General features: G+C 43.2%; 1 protein-coding gene across 3 annotated transcripts in view; it reads right to left on the bottom strand.

Annotated features, from left to right (window-relative positions):
* The window catches only part of AFF1 (ALF transcription elongation factor 1), a 67,412-nt gene that overhangs the window by 24,882 nt on the left and 18,225 nt on the right, over positions 1 to 24,305 (bottom strand). For all 3 annotated transcript variants that reach the window (XM_071431523.1, XM_071431524.1, XM_071431525.1), the window contains exons 2-3: positions 19,359 to 19,479; positions 17,884 to 18,864 (exon numbers count right to left, since the gene is read on the bottom strand). In XM_071431523.1, the coding sequence (XP_071287624.1) occupies positions 17,884 to 18,864; positions 19,359 to 19,479 (1,102 nt within the window). The remainder of the gene's footprint in view (positions 1 to 17,883; positions 18,865 to 19,358; positions 19,480 to 24,305) is intronic.

Raw genomic sequence — 24,305 nt, forward strand, 5'->3', positions numbered from 1 at the left:
CCTGGTAAAGTACTTGATAAAGGAACAAACATTCTACTGATACTACCAATAACTTATCCAAAGCTGCTCAGCTGACACAGCTGGCCTGAAGAGATCTGACAGTCAATCACTTGATACTATAAAAGCCCAGTCCCAAATTTTAATGGCAGAGGCTTCTAATGTATCCCTTCTAGGAGGGTATGTGTGCTTCCACACACTGATGTGCTCCAGCCATGGGGAACACCACTTCCCTTCCACACATCAGCTTCTCTACTAACAAGGAATGTGTTTTAAAAGTATCTGTCATTTACATGTCCTTTCCTAACTGATATCATTAAAGGAGGCTGAAACAGAAAACAACCAAAGAGTTGAGTAGTTGTAACAAGCAAAATGCACACCAGATCAGTTTCTTGTCCATAAACAAGAAATTCTATGGAAGCGTTCAGTCATCAGAGTAATTGCTGAAAGGGAAAGGCCAGGAAGAATTTATTCACATTTAAGAAAGTGGACAGTGAGCTACAATGCCCAACCAGAAGGATCTTCCCTAGAAAAGAGTAAAGAGCAATGCAGGCAAATACTTCAATAAAGTCCAAAACTGTCATCCTTGGCCCTTTCACAGGAAGTCCACTCATCTGTTTCCCACATGCTGCACTATTTACACTGGAAGGAGAAAAGGAGATGAGGAATGCTTTTTCCTTGTAACCTCATTTGTCTGAGTCTACATAAAGCTCTCATTGAAGCAGTGCTCATTTGACAAAGCCTTGAATTTCTTCAGACAATCACACAGGGAGAGCTGCTTCTGACCTTACACACCCAAACAAACGAAAGCTGAGGCATGGCCAGATTAGTCACACAAATGAAAGCAAGGCCTGCAGATGTGTCCCACAGCAGGCAGGAGGAGGGGACAGGGAGGGCAAACTGCAAGGAACTACCACATGGCAAGAGACTGCAATGCTTCATAACTCATGGTGCCAAAAAAGGCACCCCTTTTCCTCTTTTTATTCTCAGCAGGTTTAACCCAGTAGCTCAGCCTAGTTTACTTCTTAATTCAGTAAGTGGTGAACAGCAGACACATTCACTCGCATCCTCCTCTGCAAAATGCTTCAGAAACTCCTGAGAAATCCCATGATAACACCATAGAAATAAACTTCCCACGAAACTGGTAAGAAATTAAGATCCTGCCTGGACAAAGTATTTCAAAACTCTCTCTATAATGGATTGATTGCAACAAGCCAAAGTCAGTTTACTTCACCCATTTCAGAAACTTAAGTTTTATGAGGTGACAAGTGATGACAGAGTGGAATGCAATTAACCTGAGAATAAGAGAATAACTGTAACAGCCAAACAACCCACATCCCCCTTCCTGGAGTTCTTTCTGATGAGTCTAAAAAGACTTTGACATTGATACAGGTTTACATACACAGAGTATTTATAGCACAATTGTCAGGAGGATTTATCATAACCCCCAAGGGTTCTGTGACTGGTTCTTCACAGGTCCAGGGGCTCAGCAGAAACCGCTTTCTTCCTCATGACTCAGAATTTAAAGGAAAACAAACACACAACACTGAACAAGCACCACACAAGTCTGCATTGGCAGCATAAGGACCTCTGTCTTTGTTGGGTTTTTTAGGACACCATAATCAAATACATGGTGAAATGATTGCTCTAGAGATTTCAGTCACAGATCATTTGGAACAAGCACAAGGTCAAAACCACACCAAAACTGGTCAGAGTCAGCTGCACATGGGTTGTGCTCTCAGGTAGGACTGTGACTGTCCCTGTCCCCCAAACCTGTGGGGCACACCCCCTTTCCCTCCATCCCAGCTCCAGGGACTGAGGACACTTCATCTTTTACAAAGCTATCCAGTGCCTGAGGCAGCTAGGCTTTTCTGCATCCTGAATATTTTCCCCCCTTTTGTTTGTTGGGCTTTTTTTCCTTCAAGTCACATTTTGGCTGTGTTTCAGCTTGTTAAACCACTAAACCACCATTAAACCACAATTACCACCCAGCAGCAAGGGTGGTAACTTGTCACTCCTTGTCAGCTGTAAGAGAAGGGTTCAGGGGAAAGGAGAAATACGACGCTGCTACAGGAAGAGCTACAAAGCCATAAAGCCAAAGAAATCCCTGAAAGGAGCTCAGCTCCACTGAGGACTGTGGGTGTGGGAGACCAAATATTCCACATTGCTGTCTATCCCTGCTAGCTCTTTTACAGCCTTTCCTGGGAACACTGTAACGTGCAGACAGACAACTCCAGTTAAGCCTGGTGCATATTTGGTGTCTGACACTGACATCTGTACAATCCCCAGCTTGGATTTCCTTATGCCACATCCACACTCTTGCAGTTTGGGAATGACACAGGCCCCTCCAAACATCGCTTACAAAATATTTTGATGGCCGTGATCGAGCACAATCATGGGACATCCAGAATTTTTGGCTTGCTGGGTTTGGTATGCTGTTTTAGAGCCAGTGTTCCCATCCAAACTGATGCTGTACTTGTACAACAGCTAGTTCCTGCAGGAATAATACTAATTTAATTACTAATAATATTAATAAGAATACTGATTTAAAAGTAAAAAAAGGAAAACAGCCCCTGAAGGATTCATTACTACTTTGATCATGAACTGAAAAGGACTTCAGGCTAAAATAATTTCAAGCATCTACACAAACATAAGAAGCCCTAGAAGTTACTTGAGGAATTAGTCTGTTTTTACTACAACAGGCATGCAGAAATGCACAGGTGCACATACCCACAAAAGAAGAGAGGGAGCTCTTAATTTAGAAAACAATTTAAAATCTGCACAGGCACTCAATTCACACTGCATAGCAAGTGTGTGATGAAACTCTCAGAAATACTTCCATGTCCTCTCCTCATGAGCAATTCCAAAATCCACACACTGTCATGAACTCACACCCCGAGCCTTGCTCTGCTCTGTTAGGGAATAAATAAGGAAATCATGATAATAAACTAAAAATCAAACCCAAACTAAACTGCCTAAGGAACCACCAGGCACACAAAAGAAATGCCCCACTGGCCGTGATACTTTCTGGGCCAGAGATACTAAAAAGAATAAGCAGTGGTAGTTTTGAGTTTTGGTTTTGTGGGTTTTTTTTTGTAATGAAGATGGGGTTAGAGAGCTTCTAAGGTTATTTCTATTTTAAAAAGATATTCCATTAAAAATTACAGCACACACTTTCATCCCACTCTGTCACATGTGCCAAGTGGAGCTGAAGGACCGTATGGCTCTCGTGTGTGGAAGAAGGGGGCTGAGGCTTTCTCCCTGGTCTTTAAATAGCTTGCCTCATCAGGAGGCTGTGCCAGAGGAGTTCCAAGTAAGATGTCAAAAAAATCACCCCTCAGAGAGAGTTGGGCGTGCATTATTTCAGAAGCCACCGTGTGACACCGCTGAGATGTGTGGGCTCAGACAAGGCCAGGGGCAGTCAGAGCACACAGAGTGTGCAAGGACAGGGACAGGAGGTCTGGAGCAGGCATTAACTGGAACAGATACAGGCAGCCTCTCAGGCAAGCGTTAAGGTGTCGCAGACCTTTCTGTTCCTTCTCATCTCAGTAATTTCCACCCCACTGCTTATCCCTGCTATTTGCAAGCCTCTGCTGTCACAGCCCATTTGGAGCTGCCTCCTGACATCCTGTGCACAAACAAGCCCCTTGTTTCTCCATCTCCATCTTAAGTGAAACTGGTGCTGCAGGTACCCAGGCAGTGTAGGAGAGGAACAGCTACAGCACGAGTGCATTCCTGGTATCTCCTCCTAATTAAAACTGAAATATGTGTGTGTGTAGAGCTCAAGCACGCCAGCTCTTTGCCTGATCTCAGACTGAGTTATTAGCACAAACAAAGCCCAAGCAAGTGGTGCAGCAACAATGAGAAAAGCCAATTATGAGTTCCATGCCCTTCATTCTGCTGTCAGGTTTTCTTTGTTTCCTAATGAGAGCTTTGCCCCTGCAACTATCAGCAGAGAAGGTTGCCAGCTCTCAAAACCCAAACAAACAAACCAATCACATTTTCAGCTGCTTCCCATTTAATACTATGCTTTAATATATTTGAATAAGATTATCTAGTTTTAAATTTATTTTTTCATGAAAGTGCACAGTCATTGCCACTTGAATGCAATGAAGACCACAAAACTGCATACTTCACTGCATGAAGGCTTAATTTGAAACCACCAGGCAGGACAAAAATCAGACTGAAACCTACCATCCTGTCCTCACTTCACCCATCTGTGCTGAGCCAATCAGAGCAGGAGGAGATTTTGCACATTAGATGCCTTCTCCTCCTCGCACACAAGTCACGCTAGTGATAGCAAGCCAACTTACTCTCCAAAGCAACTTCCCACCTGTATTTTTGTGCAGTTAAAAATCCATCCTCTCTGTGCTACAGACAGATGCAAGATGGACACACACAGGGCATGTTTCCAAAATGCCCCAGCCAACAAGAGACAAGGCATATTTTAACCAAGCCTCTACTAATCCTGATGACGGATGCAATAATGTTCTGCCATGTATTGAAAGAGGCTGCCAAAGCTTGAAGATCAAACCATATTGTTGATTGACACAAATACATAAACATGAAAATTCATAAAGGCTTTCACACACCATCTTGAGGAACACCAGACACCAAGCAGATTCTCTGCCAAAGGCCATTTAAGTGTTCCATATCACAGAACATAAGTCCTAGAACTATTTTCATTTTACAAATCTGTAACACGTCGTATACTGTACCCAATATTTGCTAGAAAATAATTGCTAAATAGTCCATAACTAGAAAATAATAATTTATAAACCTTTATGAAGTAGGTATTTTAGATTATGAGAAAAAGACAAAGAAAATCTGTCATGCAATCAATGTATGCTTTGCTACCAGCAAATTTTCTGTTCCCTAGAAAGCACACATGTGCAACCTGGTATTTTCCCATGTGCACTAGCCCAGTCCATGGCCTTGTGTCCCCTGAGCTATGGATCAGGGATATTTTAATTGCTTGTATGGATTGGAAACAACAGAAAATTACTTGGTTTTGAAGCACATCCTGGTGAAACTTAGTAACCACAACAGCTCCCTGAGGCATAAAACCACACTTTCACTTCCAGCCCAAAGATTCCATCAGCACCCAACTCTTCTAACAAAACACAACTTCCTCAGCTCTGGCATCAACAGCCACTTGGGTGAACCTGGGAAAACATCACTGCTGCAGCTGCTGTAACTAAGAAAAACCCTGCAAACCACTGGAGAAGTGACTACACAGGGGAAACAGGGATGAAAAGCTAACAAAACCATCAAACTTGTGTCAACTAAGAAAGATGCAGGCAGATAGTCAACACAAGATTTTCTTCTGATTTCTTTCATGTTAAGAAATTGTAGGGATTTGGGGTTTTGCTTGTTTCCCTTTTAAAGCTCATGCAAAAAGTATTAGTGCTTTTAAAAGGAAAAAGGTGGAGTTTGAGCTAAAGCTTACAAGTGTAAGTCTTTGCACTGTTGCCTGTGAGCTTTGGATTAAATCAATAACTAATCAGGCTAAAGTGTGTGCAAACACTTAAAAGCAAACTGTATTTTAGGGATGAGACCATCCCTTCCTTGACTTCACACCTCCCTCATATGCAAGTGTGGGAATACTTGCATATATTTAGGTTTTCCTTGGTGCTATTTTTCTATTAAGCTCAAAAACATTTCAGAAATATACAACAAAAAGGGACTTAAATTACTGTAATGAAACCTTTATAGACATAATTTGTTTAAAATCTCAAATCATATGGAGCTCAGTATGGACTTAATGACTGACTTCATAAACTATGGCTACAGATTTTAAAGGCCATTTTATTACAGGGAATATTGTCTGAGGTTTCATTACTACTGTAAAATAACATAGAGGTACTATTTGGCAGCAGAGTCCCTTTAACAGCAGCTTGAGCTGTTCCAGAAAATTCAGGAAGCTGCTGTCACAGAACAACAAATCTGTGAGAAGGGAAGGCAATTTTCTCAGCAGGTTGCCCAAGACTAGGATTAATTTTCACAGGAGAAATTACTGCAAGGCACATCATTTTTGGCACAGAAGAAGAAAGCTCACTCCATTTCAACAGAAACATGACAACCACAACAACAAAAAAAACCCCAAACATAAGGTAGAATACAAAAGGACGAAAAGACAAAATTGAACACAAATAAAATTGAAATAGCTGAAGTTTTACAAAAACCTTATATAAGATTCTCTTTGTGGAAAGCAGTAGCAAGGTAGCACCCACTGCAGCAGCTGTAAGAAATACATGTTGGGGGATGCACTTATTTGAGTTTTGTGCCAGCTTCAGGCAGCCAGATGGGTGGGTTAAGCTATGGACAATGAGCAGCAACAAGCAACATATCCTGGGTCTCCCCTCTCACCAACCTAGTTCTTCAACCTCATGGAGTGAGACTGGAATAATTCCAGCAAATCAAAGCAAAGCTGAAGTAGATCTGCTTGACATTGCTTCCAGTGCTAAGTTCCACTTGTGTAGTTCATGACAACCAAAACCTATTTATGCTTTTTGCTGTATGCACACTAAAACAATGCTGAGGCCCTACAGACATGTACAAAAGGATTCTGTCTTATCCAGCCAGATAAAGTCTTTGAAATTACACTATAAAAGCATTTGTTTTCTCATTTGTGTCTATGCTGCTTGCTTGACATCACAAGACTTCATTGTAGACTACAAATCCAATCTACCAGTCTCAGAGTCCACAGGAGCCTTCTAGAATAATTTCTCTGGGTTCTATTTCAGGTCCTCTGTGGGCACCAGGGTTTCACCAGCAGCTTTCCTGTAGCCAAGTTCCCTGTGGACAGTTCCACAAGCACACTTAACTCCTTTGAGTCCACAACTCTCTTTTCCAAAGCAACACCAAAGTTATTCCACTAGAAAAATGCCACACCACCTTCTCTTCTGCTTCTGCCCACACCTCAACTGAGCAGCCCAGCTCCAAGAGAAGAGAGCAGCTCCAGCCTGTCACTGCCCTCGTCCCAGGTTTGAAAATAAATCATACCATTCCCATGAGCTTTCTTCAGCTGACACTGAATGATCCTGGCAATTTAAACATTTTACATCAAAATACTCAGCAAACAATGGTTGCACTGTCCTGTCCTGCGTGGGTGCCTGCAGGAAATAAAACATTCTTTAAAGGTTTTACACACTTTTCTAACCCTGAGATGGATTATTTTGCTCAATCCAAAAATAAATACTCGGGCCTCCTTGTGTTCAAACAGCGTAAGAAAAACAAATTGCTGTTTTGTCTTTCTTTGACTGAAGCAGCCAAGGGGGTTGTGTCCTGGGGGAACAGACTGTTGATATGTTTTAATGAAGGATTCGTTACAAATCCTGAGCTGCTGACAAAAATTTGTGCATCTCTTGTTAGCCTCCATCTAATAACAATAATATAACTGAAATCCAAGCAAAGTAAGCATGGAAGTTAAGTGCAGCATCACCTGTACATTGCCATGCAGACCAGGACTCCAGCCAAGGCTGATTCTCTCTCTAGTAAATTGCTCTGCATGAAGAGCCTCCACACAAGAGCACCTCTCCACTGCAATGACCATCTGTACAGTAGCTCTCAAAAGTCTAGTTCTGACCCCTTGATTCCACAAAACTTTCTTACCTACTGTCCCCTTAAGGTCTCTCCAGTAAATAATTTTTAATACTGCTTTATGTGAATCTGTAAGTATTGTGTCCATAAAAGGCCCAGGTTGTGCACCCTTGTTCCCTGCAGAATGAATACACAATTTTCTTTCAAGGGAAGAATTTGAGTGAGAGCAGAAAGCCACTGTTTCAAGTATTTTCTCATGTCCAGTACCACCTCATTGCAATTTATGCTCATAGATATACTTTTACAGCATTTTGAGTAGCCTGACTCTAGCCTATTCCAGAAAAAAGCCAGTCACTGCAGCTGAAACAACAAAAGATAAGAAAATAATAACTGTGCTTGTTAAGACCATCAAGGAAATTGGAGCTTTTGGTGGTGAGAGGTATCCTGTGGCTCTGAGGATCACTTCAGTTAATTAACTGCTGCTGTCTCTCAGAAATGCTTTCTATTTCCAAAGACCACTTTCCCCTTGGAAAACAAGCAGAGTTAGATTTATGATGGCAGTGGTGGCACTTGGTGCACCTCCCCTTAAAGACTCAGTAAACAAGGCCTGGAGATGCAGGCTCTCCCAGCTGTTTGAAAGCACTCTCAGCTCCTCCCTGCATTACCAACACTGCCAATAAAAGTTTGGGAAATAAAACAAATTGAAGAGGCAGGCTGGAGCCTGGAGCAACATTACCAGTCCCCTGCCAGCACATCTCTGCTGCTGCTTGGGACAGAGCACACAGCCTGGGGGGAGCTAAAAGGCATCAGTCACCAGGACCAGGGCATCAAAGGAGAAGGCAAGTGGGAGGGATATGAATAAAGGGATGCTTGTTAGTACATCTAAGGATGGTATTCCCAAAGGAAAAAAGAGAAGAAAACACATGTGTTGAAAGGATAGGAATTGTATCTCTCTCCCTGAGAAAATGAAGTTCTTAACTCAGAAAGAGCCTACATGCTATTTTTAAACTTTAATGCAAATGGAAGAAATATCTTTAAATGCTTCCAAACCAAGGAACTTAACTTGCAAGGGAAAAAATAGCAGGATATCCTTTTGCTTGCAAAGGCAACTATCACTATTGTTTTATAACTGAACTAAATAAAAAAAACCCCTATTTCTAGATTTTATGTTTTGTGGATGGAACAGCAAGGTGCCTTATTATTATCACCATTATCATGTCTACACAGATGAAAGTTATCTTCCTCAAGACAAATATTGGAAAAGTCCCTTGGAAGCTCCCTGCCTTGTTAAAGACAATGGGAAACCAAAGCAAGTCCTGTCCACCAGTTACCTGGTCACTCTTCAATTTTGTATGCTAAACAGAGTGACCAGGTAACTGACAGTAGCCTAACTTGGAAGCAGCTTAACTCACACTTTCAGCTGTAAAAGCAGCATCCAAGGTTGACACAGTCTGCTCCCAGGAGAAGTTTGTTATTACTCAGCTGAGCACACACAGACACTTTCATCCTCTCCTCAGAAAACAGCTTTGTGCACTCAGGAAAAAGCTCACAGCACCCTGAGCTTGTTTGCCAGGTGGGAACAGAGGCCAGGGCTGGACTGAGCCTTCAAGAACCTTCTTTGCTTATGCTGTGCCTAGAACAACCAGTCCACAATATTTTAAATCTGTATATAGAAGACACTTGCCTTTGTTGTGATTCAAACACTTTTATCATTTCCTAAACTCTGCATTAAAGGCTGCAGACAGTGTTCCCCAAGTCCCAGAAATTCCTTATGGCCAGGCTTGGACACTGCAGAGCTGTCACACACAGTTTTTACCTGCAGCCAAGCAAAGCAGGAGCTAACATACCTGGTGGCACTTGAGAAGTAATCCTTGTCACTCAGGTGTAATAGGAAGGCTACAGGCCATGAACCTCCCAGGCTCAAAAAGCTATCAGAAAACAAAGCAATGCTGAGAGGACGGGAGAGGATCAGTTCTCTGTTTCTTTCCTTGTTTGTATAATTTGGAGGGAAGAAATGGCTTTTTTGCTTATTTAACATACTGTCTGAATGGCTTGGAATTAAAATCCAAGCAAGGAGAGATGGTTACAAGAAGTACCAAGACACCAACCAACCTCTGCCTAAGGAAAAGCTTTCTCCATCTTTTCCTGATGCATCCTAGGGACAACAAACTGGAGAAGACTACAAACATTTCCAGATTTTCTGTATCACTATTTCACTGCCCATAATTTCCTTCATACATAATTGCTCAAATGATGCCAATGTTTGTGAAAAGTTCCCATGAACCAATGGCAAAACACTCAAATAATTTAAAATACCTCAGGGGTGTGAGCAGGCAGGTTCATAATTTGTCACCATGATGGATAGGGCTCACCACCTTTGTGTCATGTGACTTTTTTATGTCCTCTCAGGCAATGTCTCCACATTGTAATAGTTTCACATGCAATCCTTAGACTCCTGAAAGCTGGACAAGCATTTCCCTATGTGTGCACCACAGAAGGCTCTGAGGAAATGTCTAAAGGAAGGGTAGGACATACCCAAGGGGTCACTGCTACCATAGCAAACAGAAAAATAAATACCACACTGCTTCTCCTCTTGCTTTCATTATGAAAAAATGTGCAATATTATTGTGGTAACATCAATACTGTGTTGGCAAAGAGGGGCAGGAATGGAGCTGACCTGCACCAAGGAGGCAAGGGATGTCCTTTGCACTGGTAAAGCACAGATGGCATTCCTTCAGCACACACAGCCAAGGATTAACAAAGCAAAAGTGCAGACAAGCAATGTGACAGCCCAAGAGCACCTTCAGTAAAATGCCTACTTCAAAATTGAGGCTGAATATACCAATACCTTTCACCTCTAGAGAACAGATGGTGTCCAGCCAAGTCTGAATTACAACTTGTTCTGAACAGCAGTAAGCTGACAGGCTGATGAAAGAAACCAAAGTATTCCTTGTCTGAGGAGGAACAGGTTGAATCTAACATAACTTTGTCTCCTGTTACATGAATTCATCCTATATCCTCCTAAACCTCTAGCATTCTTCACAAGCCACTGCTATTCAAAACACAACATGCATAAGTCATGTTTAAAAAAACTAATGTTCTTAAACCAAGTTAAAAAATATAAGCTTTAGAAGAAATAGATACCACAGAGTTAATAAGGAATCATTCCACACACTGTTTATTTTACAACAAATTTGTAAAATGCTCAGTCACTCTGCCAGTGTGCTCATTCTACAGACACAGAAATATACTTGTAAACACATACAGCAGTTAACCTTAAAAAGCATGGGGACGTGCTCACTCACTTCTCTCCTTGGGGGTGCTTTCAATTCAATAGTGTATTAAAACAAATACTTGCATTTAGGCTCTAATTCAAGACAAAAGCTCTTAAAATTATGCTAACACACAAACTGAATTCTCTCATCTCTCAAGAAAAGGAAAAAAATAAATATTGCTATGTTGTTGCTATTCTTTCTAACTTTGAGCAGTGAAAAAGATCTGAAAACTTTAAGTAGTTTTTTTTTGGTTTTTTTAATGGTCAATTTTTTCTTTTCACTTAGTGAAGCTTAGTCAGCCAGCCAAGATAACATTTCTGACTGTGGCATAACCTAAGCTACACAGCAATCTCTTGAATAGCAAAAGTTACTGTTTGTCTTCAAAGGAAAGTACACATTTGAACAAGTCACCTAAACTGGAGTTTCTGTAAGTAACGGGAGTTTAGGTCAAGTTTCGTAACTGGTTAAAAATTAGTCTATAAGCCAAGTACTATTGAGCTCTATTTCCTTAGCAGCCAAAGCAAACATCACCCTTGTTCCTTCCTCCTTTGATTCCAGAAAAGCTCCATCTGAAGAATAGGCAGAAAGGCCAAAGTGGTTGAATTCAGTATCCTGGAAAGGAGGGACTCATAGAAGGCCAGAGTATCTTTTATGAGATGAAGGAGGCAGTGGGAAAGGAGGGGACAGAGGACATTTCCAGCATCCAGCCCTTGCTGGGTCTGAAATGAGCACAAAGCGATGCCCGCTGCAGTTTGTCTTCCTGTGGCTGGGTGCATGCAGAGGAAGCTGGGCTGATGGCAGAGCCTCTCTGGGAATGCACCCAGACCTTTTGCTTGGAGTATAATGGACTGCCAAGATACCCCTGAATGCATGCAAAAACAGCATCTCAATATCTAATGACATTTATGAACCATTTGACCCACAGAACAAATTGGCAAGAAAATGCTACGCTGCTAAAGCAGTTTGGAGGAGAAATTGGTGTGTCAAAAAGCAGGAGATCAAACAATTAGGAGTATCACCTTTTCCAACAGGGAATTAAAATATTCTGCTGGCTTAAAACAATACAGCTCTATTTTATTGTCTAAGTAATAAATGCTTATCATTATGAAGATAAAAACTGGCATCTAAAGCTTGGAAGGGAGAAGGATGTTAAAGATAATTCAGACAGCAACATTGTTAGACATCAGAGAAAATGAAAAATGAGACCTGAAACTTCAAAGCACAGAATAACAACACAAGGAAACAAATAAGAGAGGCATAACTCATATAAAAAGAGATTGCACTGAGTAGTGTGCCAGGGCAGGAACACTACTACTTGCTGACTTTTCAAAAATTACCATTGCTGTAGTCAAGCTTTGGTGAGCTCTGGCAATCTCATGCCCTATCCAGGGCCATCAGAAGCTCTTCTCCAAGCAGGACTGTACCAGCTCATACAAACAGCAGGGCAACTCCTCTCCCCTTGATGCTGGTGCTCACTGAAAACCATAGAGCTGACCAACACCTCAGTGAGGCACCTTCCTGCTGCAGCACCCACGTGGGGCAAGAGCACTGCGAGCAGTGCCCAAGAAGCAAAGGCAGTACCACCAGACTTGTCATAACCCACATCATGTGCTGACCCATACTTCTATGGAGCATCCTTAAGCTGCAAAATGCCACTTCCACCGAGGCTCACTGGTAACCAGTAACAAAAAATCCCATAAAGTAAGAAATACAACACAAAGCACATGCTAGCTAAACATTTTCCTACACTCAAACAAAGCAAAGAATCAGATCAAAGTCCAGGAGGTGCTCAAAGTAGCATTAGGAGAGTGCTAATGTGATGACCAATGTAGGAAGATAAATCTTGTGTTTCATTCCTGAAAACACATCTCTTGAACCAGGAGTCTACAGCCAAAATAATTCAGAGGCTTGAAACAGGCATATTCACTCTCTGAGGAAACATCTCCAGTGGCATTTGTGACCACCAAAGCAAAGACCTCCAGGCTGGCACTTACCCATGAAGTACTGCTTGGCCAGGGAGAAGCACAACCACACACAGGTGTTTTAAGACTTGCCTGGTTTATAAGCTTTTTTCATCCTTCAGTAACTAGAGAAGTTAATTCCATCTACACGAGGCAGCCTGCAATTATTACAGGACTCACTGGAAACACTCCCCTCTCCCTGCCAGCCCATCCTTCAGCGACCTGCTCCCAGTCAGATGTGAAAGGCAGACACGGCCTCCACTGGACTTCACGGGGCTGGGTGCCTGCCTGGGTTCCACCTGGTCCCGCTGAAGCCAACTGCTGACCCCACCCTGGCACCGGCTGTGTGCTGCACTTACCTCTCTGAACATGTCTTACTGCCTTCCCACATGGCAGGGCAGATTTCCTGTTTTCATACATTGCCTTGTCAGCCCTAATCAGTGTCAATAGGTTATGGTGTCTTTTGTGCTGGCGGCGTCAGCCCTGACAGGAAAGAACTTTTAATCTCTTCCCTCACACCGAGCCATGAGAAGCTGCAGGCGCTCCCAGACATAACTCCCTTGGCTCCTCTCCGAAAAATTCTCTCAAGCACTCGGTTGCTTAGCAATATTTGCCTTCCCCCTGTACGGTTCAAATTGGCAACATCTGTCCCTTTGGCACTTTCCACTAGTGCAAGAAAGAGCACGGAGAGTTTCACAAATCTACAGAGAGGTTGGTGGAGGATGATTCGCGTGAGCCATCAGAGCTGCTTTGGCATTTTATTGCTGGTTTATTTCCAGCCTGGATAGAAAATGTAGCTTCTTCCAAAGGAGATGCACACAAGGGAAAATCCTCTTTTGCATCCAGTGGGACTGACCTATTAAATCAAACACAAGTAGCTTTTTCTGTTTACATAACTACACCCGCACGCTCTGGCTTGGTTTAGCTGAAAAACCCAAACAAAACACAGCACTGACATACAATTCTTTCCTGTCAACTGGGATTGACTCTGACTTCTCCTAAGATATTGCATGCTCATCATGTGAGGGAAAAACAACAGAAGCCAAAATGTGTTTATGCATTTAAAAATGCAAAAGCTGTGTGCTATCCTGACCTCATAATCACTAGTCAAACCCCTAGACTGCCTGTGGTCCATGCAACCATCCCAAGAGGCAGCAATCAAGGTCATTGCCTATGGATGTACCTGCAACCCAGGGACTGAGGGGAACAAGACATTACGATAATGTAAGAGCATAAAAAGTACCAACTGCTTTCACTTCTGAGAGCCAAAAGGGAACATGGGGAAGACCCAAGTGAAAGGATTTGTCTTTGGGCACTTGGTATGACAATGAGCAGCAGAGAATCCCACAGTAAACCCTCCTCTGGCTGCAATTCATTTCTGCTTACACCACATCGCCCATCGTGAGAAAGGCATTGTATGGCACAGCTTCAGATGTTTACATGCAAGTTGTTAGGGAAGCCTACAAAGAATGACAGCTTCAGTTCTCATGGTGAGATTGAGGTTTACTTCTTTTACCTTTAAAACTTTTTTTATCCAAACCAGTCAGAAAAAGTAACAATTCTCATTCATATTTGATCTGCTTCTTTAGCAGTCACACACCAGCAGCAAGACAAATTGACACAATGGCTGTGGGGAAGCATGGAAACCCTTCTCCCATCACCTGAGGCACTTCTGATTATAAAAAGGCTGCAGAGGAGACACAGAAGTAACACCTTGTTGCCTGTCTTGGTGCAAAGCAAGGAAAATAAAATAATCAAAAAAGGACTACAAGGGGTAAGGGAAAAAAAACCCAAACAAAGCACAATCTCCCTTCTATTCGGTAAATGAGAAATACATAAAAGATTAGAGAAAGATGACAGTAGCTTAATGCTGACTACTGTGTATTCATTACATAAGGCCAACAGTGCTACATATGTCTTTAAAGATTTTCATTTCGAAAGGATGCAGAATTAAAACAATATATTTATTTCTACTTTACAGGGTTCACCTGACAGCTTCTGCTGGTAGAAAACCTCAAGTGCCATGAAGAGAAGTCCAAAACCAGACTTTTTATGTATTTGCCATTCAAACATCTTTGTAGGTATTTAGTAATTCCTATTTACTATATAACAACCATATTTTAATTGGTGAACCTTGATAAATGTTTACTGAGGAAAACAGATCAATGACAGCAACTTGAGCACAAGGATAATACAGTGTTACCAAAATGATTTAACACATCTGGGCTGCTTCATTGTTGTTTAGGAGCTCTAAATTGGCTGCTTCCCTTTTTGCTTCCCAGTTCACAGGCAGGAGAGCCTGATGAGGCCTCATTACACCAGGTAGAAGGACCCATGCCCAAAACACCCCCAAAATTTTTGGGAAAACAAAGCCAAACCTTCAATCAGCATCAAGGGCTGTACATTCCTCCATACACTATGCCCTTAACAACGCTTGAGGATTTATAAACACTCTCCCTCAAAACAGCCTGGCTGCTTCTTCCCTTGCTGTCAAACTGATTCCTTTCACACATCATAGTCTGTGTCAATGGAGGCAATACAAGGGTCTTTGTTGGTGCTGCAGCCCTCCTAGAGACATGGAGAGGGAGAATGGCTTTAAAAGCATCTTTGTTTAGGTGCTGGAGAAGAGAAAAAACCTGACACATGAAGAGAAGGGATACATCCAAGCTTCTTCATTTGTGCTATATTTTTAAGCCTTCTCACAACAAATTTGGGAAAATGCCTTGAAGGAACAATGATGACATTTGAAAGTGAAGGCTTTGATTTGGGGAAGAGGGGAAAGAGCTGTTCAGTGTCTCTGTGAATGCAAAGTGAGTCACTGCACTGTTATCCACTGTGGATTCATTCACTCTGCAGTGAAACTGTGTGTCTATTTGGCCTGGAAGGCTGAACTTTTCAGTGTTCCCAGGAGCAGGAGCTGTCAATAATGAATTCACAGCTGCAGGTGAAACATGCCTTAGAAATTCAATTAACCAGAACACATGTTGAGGAAATGGCTTTCCTAAGTCATGTCGAGGGAGATCACAGGAAAAACTGTATTTGGCATGTGGCTGTTCAGTAAGCTGGGGCCAAACAGTCCAGGGAAGAGGAGGGAAGAGCAGCAGAGTTTCTGCTAGTCTAGAACCATTCACTGCCAGGGTCATTGCAGGGCAGGAGCCTTCCCACAGCTCCTGTTTCATCAAGAACTAAAGAGGGGGACAACCTTCCACCAAGAGACCCCCAAGCAGCCTCTCTTGTACAGGACATCCAGCACACAGGTCATATACCCAGGGGTGCCACCTCACTGTTTCCCCCTCTTGTCCCTCCGGCTTCAGCCCTGGAGGGCTCTAGTATCAAAGAGATGTTCATCATTGAAACCAAACAGAGGTAAGCAAATGTGACAATGACAAGACTGAAAAAAAGCAGAAATCAAAGTAATGTATTTTTCACTAGAGCTTACAGAGCCATTATCAAAAATGCCTGTATTCCTGCCTGCCTAGGCACAGAAAACAATCAGGGGCCACAGCCTAAAGATCCCTACTGCAAAGCAGGATCATTCAGCATATTCACAAAAAAGGTTCCTCTATCAGCTTCAAAATGGACTAAGCATATAATTAAAACCAGGGTCCTGGCTTGTGCAAAAACTTTTTTTTTATTATCTTCAATTCCCTTTTTACTGTGTTCTTACTTTGCCACAGATGAAACAGAAGGAGCATGAGCAATGCTACTCCTGCACTGACAACTGTAGGATTTTCATGGGCATTTGGACTCAGACTCATGTGCTCAACAGAAAGTGAGAAAAAGGTCTCATTCAGCACACAGCATCATATCTAATGCTGCCCTATCAAAATCCATATTAAACCAGAGTTACATGAGATGACAGAAGAAGCATGGGGATGGGAAAAGAGATAAGACAATAATAAAGATGAGACATTCAGATAATGTGGAAGGTGATGCCCTGCATTGCTTTCTTTCTCTGCCAGGAGTAAAATCTGCTTAAGCAAATAAGGTAATGTGACCTCAGTGAACTTCCTGTTTTGAGGTGTGATGTGCAATGCCAAACCCACTTGGTAGCAAATAGTCTCTCAGCATGAAAGTATTTTCACAACTTCTCAGCAATGTCATTTTGACAGTTTCCTCTCATTTCCCACAAGATACTGCCTACAGCCATTTGCAGCTGATCCACACCCTTTTCCATGAAAAACAGACTGCACCCACACTCTTTCTTTTCATTACAGAGGTGGCAAAATACAATTTGAAACAATCTCTGAACAATCTCTCCTTGCCCAGCTGCCTTACGACCATGGGATCCTACATCCCATAGGGCCTAGCAATAACATCAGGGCTGAAGGATGAGCACAGTAAATCCCCAAAATGTACCAGGGGACCAAGTGCCTTTGAGCTCACAGGAAGCCAAGTCCCAAGGCAGGCAGAGTCAGCGTGCAGGTCCCTTGGCACAGCCGAAACTGGGCTTCAAAGGGCACAGGAAAAGGAGCTGCATTTGCTGAACAACACACGTACAATGTTGCTCTTCGTCTCCCACTGCTTTACCTGCTTTCTGCCTCCATCCCACATGACAAATCAGAGGGGTGGCATTGGGTCAGCAAAAACAGATGGAGTACAACAAGGAAACTTGCAATATCAAGTCATACTTTCCTGTGGGTCTACAGTGAGATTTTACTAACTTACAGAGGAGAATCTGTGCTGTTCACAGTCACAAAACCCAGGTGACCTCAGAATCCACTGCACTGCTGGCTGTCCATATTCAGTGAGGATTGGGGGCCTCCACCCACCACTCAGAGTCCTAACACTCTGCACTTGATCTTCTCACCATATCATTTCCCCTTTCTTTTCAACAAGCCTTAGAGGAAAACAAAAATTATGGGCACAAAGGCGGGTTTGAACCATAAAACCTGCTGTAGCCTCACTGAGAAAACAACAGAAAAATCACAGGAAGTGTAACATTTTGACCATTCAAACAGGTATCTTACACCCAGGTCAACCTCAAAATGCACCTTCCAAACACACACAGTCATCCCTGCTTCTGGCAGTCACTGCTGTTTGATGACCTGTTCGCCCACAGCCAAACTTACCCTGTTCCAACAGACATCCCCAAAAATTGCACTCACCTCTATGGGCTCAGAAGGGGTTTCGAATTTGGATAGTTCTACTTTGGCTTTTGCCTTCAAATCTGACAGATCTTCATCAGTCTCTTCCTTAGGCTCAGAGAGGGTTTCCAACTTGGATAGTTCAGCTTTAACTTTTGCCTTCAAATCTGAGACATCGTCATTGGGTCCTTCATGGTATTCCTCCAGGAGAGGTTTGAGCTCCAGGGATTCAAATGGTGCCTGATCTTGGCCATCCATGGGTCTGACATAGGCAGTTGGTTTCTGCTGCATTGCACTGGCTTTTGATGTCAAAGAAGGGGGAAAAGTCTGAGAGGAAGGCTGAGTGGTGCTGGTCAAGGTAACGGCTGGGCTGTCCCGACTTTCCTTCTCCTGTGATCCCGTCACCAAGTCCTGTAATGATTTGGTTTGACTGTAGGTTGACCCATGACTTTTGCTGCTGTTCTGTGACCTGGAATTGATATGCTGGCTGGAATGTAGAGGTGACAGGGGTGCCACGGGAGAAGACAACAAACATGGCAGGAAGGGGGAAAGCGCCAGAGGGGAGGCCTGCAGGCCGTGAGCTCGACCTTCCCCGCTGCCAGGCTTGCCATGGTGGCTGTGGGGAAAACCCGCCTGCGCGTCCCGGCCACCCCGGCTGTGCTCCGGGCCGTGGCTGCGAGCGCTGGCTGAGCTGCGGCTCTTGCTGTGCAAACCCAAAGCTGGCTCTGTCCCTGGCTGTGCCTTTTGGTAGTGGCTGGAGTGGCTTGGAGGACGAGGGGGTACAACCATGGGTCCCACGGGTGGACGGCGGGTCAGGTGCTGGAATGAAGATGGCAATGTACGGATGGCCTTCTCAGGCGGCCCGGGGGGAAACTGAGGGGCAACGCTCTTTGGAATCCCTATAAGGTTTTGACAAGATTTGTTGCTCATGAACTCCTTGACCTCCTCATAATTGCCCAGCATGTTCTGAATTCGGCTTGACAACTCATCTCCTTTATTAGTCTGCAACAGAAGAACAAAGAGGTGGACATTTCAAAAGCCCCCCAAGAGATCCAGCTCAGGAAGAGACATTCTTCAGGATCTTAACTTAATCACCACACATCACCATGAGTCAAGTTAGGTAAGCTCATCTTGATCCTGCAAATCTCTGCAAAGCAGATGGGACTGCTTGAGCCGCTATCAAGCCAAGCTTGGTGCACCTGCAGCCTCCAGGAGTGTTAACATCAGATTCATTTGTTACACCCACAGCTGCAGACAGACAGGCAGCCAAGCTACTCCTGAGCACCCTCCCTCAAACTACAGGAGGCCAGCCCAAAGTCCATACTGCTTCTGCACAACCCAACTGAGATTCAAGTACCTACTCTGAGGAATTGAAATTATGCAGATGGGAAGATGCTATATTTGTATTTATTATGCTCAAGTCTATGCAGAGCCACAGCTTTTCCCTTTCACCCCAGCCCTCTCTCCTCCTCTCTTCCCCTCCCAGCCCCCATTACCTTGTAGGGTTCTGCAAAGAGGGGAGTTTTCTCAGAGAACTGTTTTTTGTCTTCCAGAACCTCCTGACTCCGTCTCTCTTTCTCTCGAATCCGCAGCAAGTTTCTGTCCTCATTGCACAAGCTTTAGGAAGGAGAGAAAGGAAGCATGATTAACATGGTACACCAGTGTTATCAACAAGTATCTACTCTGTGCAGAAACCCTGGCTTCAGACAATGGCATACATCCAAAATGAAAGCAACTTTGAAATCTATGGGATGGTTACAGCTGACAAATCAGTTACATCAAGAATTTCCTGCACAACACAGTAATGTGGCACACAAGGTATATGCATCCTTCTCAGTGATTTCTTCTCCTGATACCATCCTTCAAGAACAGTGGGAAGGAAAAAGCTATCCATCCATTTCATTGTGAAACAAATTGAGGAGCAGTCAGTGGGGGTGACAAGCACACCAGCTGGCAAATCCATTTGCAACAATAACTGTGAAAAACTAACATTCTTGTTGTTCAGACTTCCACCCCAACTCTCCACCCAGGAGTAAAAGAGAATCCATTATTTTGAAGGTGTTGCCACTTTCAAAGAACAAATTTTGCCTACTTGACAAAAAACAAAACAACACTACTTGGAAATAAACAGGCTTGAAAGCTGCTCACCAGGAAACCCAAACAGCTGCATTTAAGGCAATTACACAAAAATATTTAGAAAGGTCTCAGAAACTCAGAAAACACCAGGTCAAATCCCCCTGTTCCTCCTCAACCACATCTGCATGGACTCAACTCCAGCAGCCCCACACCAAAGCACCAATAAACCTGTGTCACATGCACAGCAGAAAGACTTGACAGAAAGCCAGATCTTTTAAACTACACCTTGCCTGTGAAATTCTACTGCAAAACAAGGGAATCTCTTGCTCTAATCTTTATAGACATTGGGGAAGGAAAAGCATGCAGCTATCTCTCTCCTGCCCTATTTCTACCCTACTGCACAGTCTACTGTATACATACAATTCCTATATTCTTCTTCACACTCGCAAATTCTCAAGTGCGCACTTTGCAAGCCTTGTCCACCCCACCAGTGACATCTTCCCAAATGCTACACCAATAACCACCCTCTGAAAGTTTAATCATCCCTAGAGGAGAGGCAGAGGACTGGCTTTGCTGTAGCAGTTAACCAAAAGGTCTGACTGCTGCAGAGGGGGTTTCCTGATTCAGTGGGAGCTCTGGAAAATGATGCTGACAGATGGCAAATTTCTATATACGGAACTGCAGTAAGGATGTACTTGTACCACTAAGGCAGAAAAACACATTCAGGGGTTAGACTGTGCACGTTTAGCATAGTTTCCAACTTTGCTAGTGTCAAACTGTTTCCAAATATAGCAAAACAGAAGTGTTCAGTAGTAGCTATGTACCCTACTCCTACAAACAATTTTAAACATTCATAAAAGAAAAAAGAAGAAAGCAGGAATCACTGGCCACTGCTTCAGTAAATACATACAATCCCTCTGTAATAAACCTTACAATAGAACCATTTCCCCTGTACATCTGATGTAATTTTGCATGTCAGCAATTTCCTATCTGTAAGCAGTTAGTTGGGCAGTTGCACTGTGTGTGCCAGAAAAGCTTTGTCCAGTCAGGTGTGGGAAAAACCAACTGCAAAACACAAAACTTAGGAAAAATTATAAGGCAAACTAGAAGCAATATTGGCTAGATTTACTATCTAAAATGGTATGCTTGCAAATTATTTTTTTTAAGTGAATGTGTTTCACAAAAAGGCAGGTCACATATTATGACCCTGAAAATTGCTTTTTACTAAAATACTGTGCTTACATCCATGTGGATTACGGATGTCCTTCTATTTCTAGGCTGGCAAGCACCCAAACTTCAAGTAATCAAGTTGTTTTGCTCAGAGGTTCTGATTACATTCAAACAAAAGGAAAACCCTAAACCACTTGAGTCTCTCACAACAATAATATTTATGATGAGAAGTAGCTATGTTTCCTATATGTACCCTGACACTGAACGTAAAGCAACTTATGTGCTGCTTACTGCAAAGACAGCAGCTGTAATACCTCTAAAGGCCTTTTCTTCTCCTGAACCTTCCTTGACCCCAAGCTCTCTTCCCAGCAATAAATTCTTTCTAAAGAGTGCAGAGGGGGGGTAGAGGGGAAGGGCAGGGACACTGCCTATCTGCCATGGTGCCAGTTCCTGAAGGTTTAAGAGGAGACAAAGGTGCCTGCTCAGGACCCTCCCAGCAGACAGGGGTGCTCACACAGGTACAGGAGCACCGGGCACTGCTCAGCCTTCAATACCCTCATGGGGTACTGTGCTGGCCATGCACAGCCACTGCCCTTGCAGCCAGGCCAGGGGTCACTCCCCTCCCCTTTGCTGCTCGGCATCACCACCCACCCTCTGCCTCCCTGTCTGAATCGGGTCAATGTAATTTTCATTCTGAGTTTTTCTCCAGCTTCATTGAACAGAAGGAGCTACAGTTTCAAAAGCAGAAGGATAAGGGGAAAAACACTATGTAGCTACTCATTTCATAATGCAGTTGACAGCAGCAGCCTGCCCTTCTCTAAGCTGCAGACAAGACCTTAAACTGCCTGAAGACAAGAGCTAAAACCCCTTCCCATTCTATTTTATCATATAGGTGTCACGAAAACCTTTTGAAAAGCTGGGCTATGCTGTAAGTCACAGGGCAGCTCCCTAAGGTCAAGTGTCAGGAAGCCAGGCAGAAAGCCTCTGAGAACCACGGTCAGCTCAGGCCCTGCGTGGCCCTGTGCCAAGAGGAGAGGAGGTCTCCATGTCCTGCCAGGCGCCAGCAAGGAAACCCACACGGAGACGCCGTCTGCCAGGCTCCGGGAAGGCGCCCCTCGTGCACCAACTGCCCCAGCCCTGCTACTGCCAAAGCTGCGGGGAGAACCCCAACTCCTGCTCTTCAGGAACCTCTTCAGACGCACAGCTTTGACACTCAGATTCTCCTAGAATGAGAACTCAAGAAAAAAACTCAAAACCACCCCCAAGCTCTTCCTTACTGGCTTGTAGAAATGCTTTGGGAAATTGAACCTCGAGGCTTGGCACCACCACACCAAGCACAAGGGAGCCTGGGAGTTAGGGGATACATGCACAGATCACCCCCAAAAAAAACCCAAATAGTGCTTTGATACAGACTGAAACAGTAGAATTCTGCTGGGCTCAAAGAAGCCCAAGGTGAAGGCTCCCATAATAAGGGATTTGGTTCAGGAAGTTCAGCAAGGCACACGCCCTGATCCGCAGCATCATCCAGGCTTGGGTCTGTAACAGAAGCCATAAAATGCCGACGTGCTCTGAAGCTGCTCTCAGTGACATGCCAGCCCTTGCTACATAGGTTCAAATGCTGATATGTGACAATCCAGACCATGACAACATTTTCAAAAAATAGACTGGTGCAGGAAGAAATTCTGCCTCTTATGTCCCCTGTGTTCTCCAAGTGAAAATGAAATTAAAATAAAAATCTGCTTTAATTGTAGTAAGATCTAGTACTGGCTCCCAAAAGGACTTATCCAGGAGCAAGGAAGGAATGTGGAAAAAGGCTAAAAAGCAAACACACAGAGAACACTTCCCTCTCAACATGCAGAACCCTCTTCCTCTGAAACACAACATTTCATTTTAGTACAACTGCAGGAAAATACAAATTTATTTAAGCTGTTTTGTCATTAACATTGACTCTTCTTTAATGTGAGAAAATGCTAATCATGATTGAGAGACGTATTTTTGCTTAAGGTAAGACACATCATCCCTGAAAACAATTAAACGGAGATTAAACAGCCTTGCTGCAGCACCCCAGCTCAGTTCCTATCAAAATCTCCACAGAAAAATTACCACAATTTATAGAGCCAAGATCACATCTGCAAAGATTAAATATGCAGTTTCTTTCATCAGCCTGAAAAGAAACGTGGATAAAGTCATGGCACAGAAAACTCCTGAGCATCACAGCTGTGCTCAGCTCTCACACTGGTATCACCTACACAGCCTGACAGTGAGTGCAACACAAGCAGATGGAAGGACAACACTACAGCTAACACCAAACAGCATCAAAAACTCCCTGTCCCAACCTTTGCTTCCTTTCCTTTATGGAGACATGGACAAGCTGTGACTTGCTGAATCTTTTAAGTTCTGTTTCACATCAAACACTATTTCTCAGAAAATACAGTTTGAACACACACAAGTGGTAAGAGAAAAACATAGGGTAGAAGTACAACAGATGGTACAGTTAGTCAATTATTTTCTGCATCATCATCATCATCAATCAGCTTTGGTACATGCTTCCCAAAAACACATATCTTCACACTGAAGTGATATGAATTGGAATTAGCTTTTCAAGATTTTGCTTCCTCTAGCTCCTTCAACTCATCACATCTATCCAGCCCTGTTTACTGACAGGGGTATCAGACCCACTGAGCAAGAGATCAAGGCCTCACAGCCCACCTGTTTATCTACAATGACTGTAAGAAACCTCCCATCAAATATTTTTGGACAAAAAATGTGTTCCAAGAAAATGCAGCACTGCTGCAACCTTTCCTTCAAAGCATATGGAATAATGATCCTGAATACACCTCTTTTTATGTTTTAAACACATAACCCTCTAGGTTACACAAAAAAAAAATGAAGCAGAGAAGGCTGGGATGTTGTAACAGGCAGAAGGGAACTGCCACTTTGCTTAAGTAGAAGCTAAGTTGGCCTTTGCCAGAAAAAAAAAAAAAGTTCTACTTTTGTAACATTAATCATCTTCTCACTCAGCCTCTCCTATGGTAATCTTTGGGTTCAAATTCTGACTTATTTGTTTCCTCCCACTGTTGCCAAGTTTAAAATTATATTCATTACTCAGCCATTAAAAGGCTTTTGCTTCCTTTCAGCATCAATAGGCCTTTGATCATCAAGCAGTTCCCAGGAGTAAGCCTGATCTTTTCCTAAGA

This window comes from Agelaius tricolor, unplaced genomic scaffold, assembly GCF_023055355.1.
Source record: "Agelaius tricolor isolate 1412-34295 unplaced genomic scaffold, bAgeTri1.0.p SCAF_8, whole genome shotgun sequence".
Classification (NCBI taxonomy): Eukaryota; Metazoa; Chordata; class Aves; order Passeriformes; family Icteridae; genus Agelaius; species Agelaius tricolor.